Genomic DNA, 9,347 nt, shown 5'->3' with positions numbered 1-9,347 from the left:
GCCTTCCTGTGCCCTCATTGTGGAATACAGGTTCCTGTCCTAGCTAAGAGATTTTCTGCTATTTTTGAATATGGACTGACCAGCTGCTTACCTGGCTACTAAAGAGTATTAAACCCACCTTAATCAACATTAAGTTTATGTTGCCACTGTACCATGCTCACCACTACACTAGTTGTGGAATTTGAGGAAAGCTTGCTAAGTTTTTGAGATTGCTACTGTGTAAGTATTGGTACATGTGTGTGTCCTGGCTCTAGAGCACATGCTAGGGTCATTCACTAAATATTTGTTCAGATTTTTTCATTCTCATTTGGCTAGAGAAAGAAAACTTGTCTTAAGATTTCTTTTCTTGTCAATGCCTCATGGAGATACTATATTAAGACATCTCCAACATACTGGATATAATAGAAATGTAAAATCAAAACACAGGCAACTCACCTTGTTGTCAGTCAAGTCCAGAGTTCACTTGTCAGCCTGTCTGTTTCTTTTCAGAGTCTGTTTGTTGTTATTTGTTGAATTATTCCCATAGCATCTAGCTGTATTTAGAGGGGGGATTCAGGGAATGGGGGTTGGGGGGTCCCAACCCCCATATCAACTTGTGTCAGAACCTGAGTCCACCATAGGTCCTGAAAAATGTTACGTTCTTTAAATATATCAAGTATAAATGCTTTTTGAGTAACATATCACTTCAAAGAAAAATCACAATCAAGTCAAGCATTCTATGTTATGGAATTATTAAGTCAAGCATTTTAGGAGATACTAACATTTGTGAAAATGTCAAAGAGGCTCTTGAATATCTTCCAGTCTGACAATGCTAGTAAAGAGAAGAAGGTAAGGAAGAGGAAATAAAACTAACTAAATATTGTTTTCCAGAGAAGTATATAGTAACTATCTGTTATGGGATGAATGGTATGTTCCCCCGAAATATACACGTTGAAAACATAACTCCTAGTATGATGGTATGAGAATGCAGGCCATGAGAAACAATTAGGCCATGAAGATGAAGTCACCATGAATGTGATTACTGCCGATACAAAGACAGACAAGAGAGCGTCTTCTTTTACTCTCTCATCTTCACCTGAGGAGATAATAGTAAGGTGGTTATGTGCAAACAAAGAGGTAGGCCCTTACCCGATACTGAATCTGCCTGTACTATGATCTTGGACTTCCAGAACTGTGAGAAACAACTGAGAGATGCTGTTGTACCTAAACTGGCTAACATAGAAATAGGTATGAGTACTTATTTATGTAGATATAAATAGGTATGGGTACTTCTCTAGCAAATGCTTAAAAATGTTGAAGCAGATTTAGAACCAAGTGATGAGTAGAGGCTAGAAAATTTTTTCATGTGCATGATAAAACAGCTGATATTGCACTTGCCCTATTCTTTTTGTTTTCATTTACTGTTTTTTTCCCTACATTTAATTTGTTGCATTATAGTTGTACACAATGATGGGATTTATTGTTAGATATTTGTACATGCACACAATATAACAATAAAATTTGGCTAATATCACTCCCCAGCCCTCATACCTCCTTCCCTGTCTCTCAGCCCCTGGTATCTTTCCTCGATTAATCTATGAAGAGAATTTTTTTTTTTCTTTTTCACTGTAACAGGTATTATTGAGTGTTTTGCATGTTTTTTAAAAATTTGTTCTAATTAGTTATATCTGACGGTAGAATGCACTCTGATACAACATATATAGATGGAGTATAATTTCTTATTCTGGTTGTACAAGATATAGAATCCTACTGGTGGTATAGTTATATATGTATATAGGATAAGGATGTCTCATTCTAATATCCTTCCTACCCCCATAGCTCCTCCCATTCATTTACTCCCCTCTACATAAAGTAACTATTCTTTCATAGCCCCACACCCATACTGTGAATTAGCATCCGTACATCAGAGAAAACATTCAGCCTTTGGATTTTTTGGGATTGGTATAGTTCACTTAGCATGATACTCTCCAGCTCCATCCATTTACTGGCAAATGTCATAATTTCATTCTTCTTTAAATCTGAGTAATATTCCATTGCACATATATACCACATTTTATTTATCCATTCATATGTTGAATGTCACCCAGTTTGGTTTCATAGTTTAGCTATTGTGAGTTGAGCTGCTATAAACATTGATTTGGCTGCATTACTGTAGTATGCTTATTTTAAGTCCTTTGGATATAAATGAAGGATGAGATAGCTGGGTCAAATGGTGTTCTATTCCAAGTTTTCTGAGGAATCTCCATACTGCTTTCCATAATGGTTGTAACAATTTGCAGTCCCACCAGAAATGTATAAGTGTACCGTTTCCCCCACATCCTCATCAACATTTATTGTTGCTTGTATTCTTGATAATTACCAATCTGAATGGGGTGAGATGAAATCTTAGAGTAGTTTTGATTTGCATTTCTCTAGTTGCTAGAGATGTTGAACATTTTCTCATATATTTGTTGATTGGTTGTGTTTCTTCTTTTGTGAAGTGTCTGTTCATTTCCTTAGCCCATTTTTTTATTGGTTTTTCTTTTTTTGGTGTTAAGTTTTTTGAGTTCTTTATATATCTTGGAGATTAATGCCCTATCTGAGGTGCATGTGGTAAAGATTTTCTCCCATTATGTAGGCTCTCTCTTCATGTTATTGATTGTTTCCTTTGCTGAGAAGAAAGCTTTTTAGTTTGAATACATCCCATTTATTGATTCTCAATTTTACTTCTTGCGCTTTTATAGTCTTATTAAGGAAGTCACTTCCTAAGCTGACATGGTAGAGATTTAGGCCTGCTTTCTCTTCTATTAGGTTCAGGGTCTCTATTCCTAGTGCCTAAGTCTTTGATCACATTGAGGTGAGTTTTGTGCAGGGTGAGAGGAGTTTAATTACTTTTTGTTACACCAATTTTCCTATCACCATAGATAGGCTTTTTTTTTCTACAGTGACTGTTTTTGGTGACTTTGTCTAGCATGAGATAACTGTATTTATGTGGGTTTGTCTCTGTGTCTTCTCTTCTGTACCACTGGTCTAACTGTCTGTTTTGGTGCCAATTCCATGCTGTTTTTGTTACTATTGCTCTGCAGTATAGTTTAAGTTCTGGTATTGTTCTGCCTCCTGCTTTACTTTTCTTGCTAGGATTGCTTTGGCTATTCTAGGTCTCTTATATTTCCAAATGAATTTTATATTGCTTTTTATGAAGATAATTTTAAAGGCAATTCTGTTTAGGGTTAAAAGAACAAAGGAAGGGCTACAGAGAAAGTCTCCTTAGAGAAAAGAGTAAGTCTCCTTTATCTGTGAAATCTATATCAATGGATTCAAAGTACTGTGAATCAATAGTGTTTGAAAAACTTTATAATGATACCTAACATGTACAGACCTTTTTTCTTGTCATTGTTCCCTATAGAATACACCACAAGAACTATTTACACAGAATTTACTTTGCACTAGGTAAGTATTATAAGAAATCTAGGGATGATTTAAAGTGTGCAGGAGAATGTGTACAGTTTGTACTGGAATAACATATCAATTTATATAAGGGGCTTAAACATCTATTTGGTATTTTTTGGAAGTTTATAAAATGAGCTCCCAGTGGATACCAAAAGACAACTGCATATCAGTAATCATAAACAAAGCATTGGGGGCTGGGGATATGGCTTAAGTGGTAGCGCGATCTCCTGGCATGCGTGCGGCCCGGGTTCGATCCTCAGCACCACATACAAACAAAGATGTTGTATCCGCCGATAACTAAAAAATAAATATTAAAAAAATTCTCTCTCTCTCTCTCTCTCTCTCTTAAAAAAATAAATAAAGCATTGGTAGAAATACTGATGGTAAAAAGCACTTTGATGAAATTTCAGATTGACATGTGAAAATGCTATTGAGAGCTAGATAAAAAAGTCCATCTTTTATACAAATTGGAAGAGAATTTGGAAGAAATGTTTTATATCATTGTGTTTTTGTGCAAGGTGGTAGTAGTAAGTGACAAAATTGTTTATTTAGATGAGGAGCACTCTAAGAAAAATATTGAAGGAGTGACTTGATTCTGACAGCTTATATTAATATGCAAAGGGAAAATAAGAAGGGTTAATTTTTATGTTAAAAGAACCCAGAATTTAAAAGATTTGAAAAATTCCCATCCACCTTAACATAAATCAACAGAGAAAGTGTTCAGAAGTGTACACTAAGGATGTGGTGCATACAAAACTTGGTAAGGAAAACTAGTGTGAGTGGGAACAACAGACTTAATCTCAACAAAATCCAGAAGTAGAGATGGAATTTAAAACTGGAAACACTGTCAGCTGAGACTAAAAGATATAGAGATGAAGTAAAAGGATAAAGGAAGAGAGGGTACATCAATGAGCTTAATAGTAATGGTGATACCCAGTGGGTCTGGAAGGCAGAAAATTGAGCCCAAGAGGATTATTTCAACGTTTAAGATCACATGCAGTTTGGTGTTCTAGGTATTGGACTTCCAGGGTGAAGTCACCACTTACTTCATTTCTGTTTCTTCCTTTTGAAAAGGGAAAGTATATACAGTAACTAACCTACCATTATATTTTGGAAGCATAAAACTTGTTTGGTTTCACAGGTTTACAATGGGGATCAATCTTACTTCAGGGTGAATTGTATCTTTAATCTCATCCTTATGTAATTTATATGATATTTACATGAGATTCTTGGCTTTAGACTTTACTATTGATACTGAAATAAGTTAAAATATGGGGAGTTATTAAGTGCGAGTATAACTAAATTAGAAAAGAGAAAATTGAAGGGACAGAAAGATAAAATTCCAGTGAGAGAACATAGTGGGATAAAAAGGTGTGAGAGGTAAGACAATGAAGAGGAACCTTAGATTTGGAAGTGTATGCTACACAAGGCTAAGAAATCTGAACCACAGGGCCTGAAGAAGATTTCTCGATGTCTTTATCTCTAGGACAATGTATTAGTCATGGTTCTCTAGAGGAACAGAATCAACAGGAAGTATGATTATAAAAGGGGGATTTATCAGGTTGGCTTATGCAACCAGAAGCTGGATAGTCCACAGTGGCCATCTGCAGGCTGGAGAACTGGAAGAGCAAGTAACTGCACAGACCAAGAAGCTGAAGCCCCAGAACAAGAGGGATCAGCGGTGCTACCTTAGTCCAAGACTGAAGGCTTCCAGAGAATCACTGGCAGAATCCACTTTGTAAGAGTGAAGAAATGAGAGTCTGATATCCTCAGAGGATAGCAGCATCAATCAAGAACCAATTCAAGAAGAACAAAGCTTGCATCTGCTGCGGCTTCTTGTTCTTCTAACTTTTATTCTATCCAAGCCATCATCCTATTGGATCATGCTGCAGAAGCTTAGGGATGGTCTCCATTTCAGTTGGCTATTCCACGTGCCAATCATTTCTAGACACACCCTCATTAACACACTCATAAACCTCCTAATCATGGGCATCTCTTAATGCAATCAAGTTGACAATTCAAAATAACCATTACAGACAATAACTGGCTCAGTACTTAAACTCTAAGCACAATTGATAATAACTACATATTTTTAATTTTGAAGTTTAGAGAATTATGAATATTTACCAAAAACATTAAATAATTTTTGACATAAAATAAATTTTGACAATATATTTTGCCCAGTATGTCTTTATTATTGTTTAAATAGTTACTTTTTAAACTGACAAAAAAGACATACTAGGAACAATATCCAAATTATTTTGCTATATTGTGTGCATGCACAAATATATAATAATGAATCCCAGTAAAATACAACTGTAATACACCAATAAAATATAGAAAAAAAATTAAAATGAACTATTCTGCACAAAAATACTTTAGGGTTGTTAAGATATAATAAATAATAAATATATTTTGCATAAAGAAGAACATAAATTCAGTTATCTTAACCTGAATGCTGTAAACTGAGTTTTTGTGCATCCTCCAAATTCATCATTATATCCCAGCCACCAATATAATGATATTAGCAGGTGGAGATTTGGGTAGGTAATTAGATCATGAAGCTAGAGTCCCCATGAATAGTGTTAGGGTCCGTAAACAAATCAAGATGGTGCCTGGCACTTTGCCAGAGGGAGTGGTTTGAGAAGTAATGCCAGCGAGCCATTAGGATGATGGAGATTCCTTAATGACTGACTGCTGTATCTAGTTGATGTTAATTAAGTTAAGCTGTGTGTAATTAAGATGATGAGGATTCCTTCATGATTGATTGATGTATCTGGATGATGTTAATTGAAACAAGCTGTGTATTCAGTTTGTATATATACCCCTGCTGTCCTGCAATAAAGTAGCTCCCGCTGTATCAACCTTCATAAGTTGCTTGTCACCCCCCCGTTATTTTGCCCAGCCAGACTGCGGCAAATAGGATTAGAACACTTATAAGAACAGGCAGAAGAACATGTTCTGTTGCTCCCTGCTCTTAAACATGTTAGGTTTGGAAAAAAGAGGGCATTTAAAAACCAGGAAGCAGGTATTCACTAGACACTATCTGCCATTGTCTTGATCTTGTGCTTTTCAGCCTTAAGAATAGTAAGAAATAAATTTGTGTTCTTTAAACCACTGAGTATATGATATTCTATTATAATGTTCTTATTTGCTTTAAATAGTACTATAGAAAAATATTTAAAGATGAAATAAGAGTGGCTTTCAAAAAGACCTATTCATGCTTATGTTAATTGAACACTTGTAAACTGGAATCCTTCAAGCATTCTAAGATGTATAGTCATCTTTTACTTGAGATCCTTAGATTTTAACTAATTATTGCGGAATTATTCATATTTATTCATGTATCCAGAAAATAGTATAATGAATTAATATTTGTTCATCCTCCACATCACTTTTATTACATTTCTTTTTTCCTCTGATTCACCAACCTCCATACACTGTTGTTTTTGTTTTGTTTTGATTTGTTTACAGGGCTGCAGTTGTGATGGTTCAACCCTGACAATTCCTTGATGACCAACACAGTGCAATGACCATTTCAGATGAAGGAGCACACCAACTGCAAATTCAATCTTGTCTTTATCTCATATGGACCAATAACTCTGTAACAGTGATTTCTTTATCACTAGAATTTAAGAATCATCAAACATGAAGATATTTTTCTTGCTACATTGGCTTGGGGTATTTCAGTTCTGTCCTGGATTCACCCAGGCTGAGCACCCCCAATATCACAGCCCCCCAGAGGTAGTGATTCCTTTGAAGGTAACTGGCACTACTAAAGGATTGAAGCATGCAGGTTGGCTCTCTTATAGCCTGAATTTTGGGAGCCAGAGACACATTATCCATATCAAGGCCAAGAAACACTTGCTGTCCAGACACCTACCAGTGTTCACCTACACAGCCCAAGGTTCTCTATTTGAGGATCAACCTTTTATCCAGAATGACTGCTATTATCATGGTTATGTGGAGGGGGACCCAGAATCCCTGGTTTCCCTCAGTGCTTGTTCTGGAGGTTTTCAAGGAATGTTACAGATAAACAACATTGCTTATGAAATCATGCCCATGGAGTTTTCTACTACATTTGAACATCTGGTTTATAAAATGGACAATGAGGAGACAGAATTCCTAACACGAAGATCCAGCTTTATGCAAGATGAAATAGCATGCAAACTAGACTTTCAAGAGATTCATAATTTCACTCTGAAGCAGAATTCTTATGTGAGATGGTGGACTGATGTGTGGTATGTTAGATTAGCAGTGGTAGTGGATCATACCCTATACCTTCATTTTCAAAGTAATATATCCAAGATACAGGAGCAAATATTTATTACTACAAACGTAGTGGATTCCATTTATGATGATATAGATGTTAATGTATTATTACTTGGTATTGAGGTCTGGACTGAAGTAAACTATATTGTAGTAGATGACATACAGAAATCTCTGTCAGCATTTAGTCAATGGAAGGCAAAAAGCCTTTCTCCTCATCTATCACATGATGCTGTGCATCTTTACATAAATTCAAGATTAGGTGGACAACCTGGTAAAGCCTACATGCATGGTATATGTACAAAGAGATACAACTGTATAATTGTTACTCACCTAAACAAATCCTTGAATGAGTTTGCAATCAATGCAGCCCATGAGCTAGGTCATCTTTTAGGTATGTTTCATGATGCTGATATATGTGAATGTGGGCAAAAGTCATGTATAATGGGTCAGGATAAGGATTTTGCAACAAAGTTCAGCAACTGCAGTTATTCTGAGTTTTGGAAAATGACTGTACAAAATCAAAACTGTGCACGCAACTATGTTCAGACAAAAGATATGTCGAAGCGCTGTGGGAATGGAATTGTTGAAGAAGAGGAGGAGTGTGACTGTGGACCTTTACAATATTGTGCAAAAGATGCCTGCTGTCTCTCAAACTGTACTCTGAGTAAGGGGTCTACTTGTGCTTTTGGACTTTGTTGCAAAGACTGCATGTTCTTGCCTGCAGGTGAAGTGTGTAGAAAACAGATCAATGAATGTGATCTTCCAGAGTGGTGCAATGGGACATCTCATAAATGTCCAGAGGATGTACATATGCAAGACGGAAATCTCTGTAATGACAGGGCCTACTGTCATGATAAAAGATGCAATGATCGCAATAAACAGTGCAAGGATATTTTTGGCCACACAGCAATGAATGCAAATTTGAATTGTTATGAGAAAATGAATACTCGAGGTGACCGCTTTGGTCACTGTGGCACGCATCGATCTACATACATAAAATGTAACATTCCAGACATCCTGTGTGGGAGACTTCAGTGTGAGAACGTGACTCTAATTCCCTCTTTGGGAGACCATTCTAGTGTGCACAGGACTCAGTTCAATGGCATCACCTGCTGGGGAACTGACTTTCATTTGGGGATGTCCATACCTGATATTGGTGAAGTGAAAGATGGCACAGAATGTGGTCCGGAACGTATCTGCTTGCATAGAAAGTGTGTCCCTATGTCTCATTTAAAAAGTGATTGTTCGGTTAAGACCTGTAACATGAGGGGTATCTGCAATAGTAAACATCATTGCCATTGCAATGATAACTGGGCCCCACCCGACTGCAAGGAAGAGGGTAGTGGAGGCAGTGTTGATAGTGGCCCACCCCCTAAGAGATAGGAAGGAAAACGTATTCACCAATCAAAATGGGACATCATTCTCTTGTGACCTTTTCTTATGTTTCACTTTTTGGTTTTATTACATACAAAAATATAGAAGAAAAAAGGAAAAAAATATCCAGTCTTATGAAACAACAAAGTATTCAGACTCAACAATAAGAAGAAAAACAAATCTTGAGATTAAAATTGAAAAGAATTTACAAAATGTTCAGACTCGATATCAGAAAGAAAAATGAAGTGTTGGAATTAAAAATAAGAGACACA

At 36.3% G+C, this 9,347-nt stretch overlaps 1 protein-coding gene across 1 annotated transcript; it reads left to right on the top strand.

The window, feature by feature from the left end:
- The first annotated feature begins 7,077 nt into the window (after window positions 1-7,077).
- LOC113183454 (disintegrin and metalloproteinase domain-containing protein 29-like) lies at window positions 7,078-9,084 on the top strand. The gene has a single exon (XM_026389756.1). The coding sequence runs from the start codon at window positions 7,078-7,080 to the stop codon at window positions 9,082-9,084; it is 2,007 nt and encodes a 668-aa protein (XP_026245541.1).
- The last annotated feature ends 263 nt before the right edge of the window (window positions 9,085-9,347 follow it).

This window comes from Urocitellus parryii, chromosome 14, assembly GCF_045843805.1.
Source record: "Urocitellus parryii isolate mUroPar1 chromosome 14, mUroPar1.hap1, whole genome shotgun sequence".
Taxonomy (NCBI): Eukaryota; Metazoa; Chordata; class Mammalia; order Rodentia; family Sciuridae; genus Urocitellus; species Urocitellus parryii.
The sequence above is the reverse complement of the archived record's forward strand: the minus strand, read 5'-3'. Positions and strand labels throughout refer to the sequence as shown.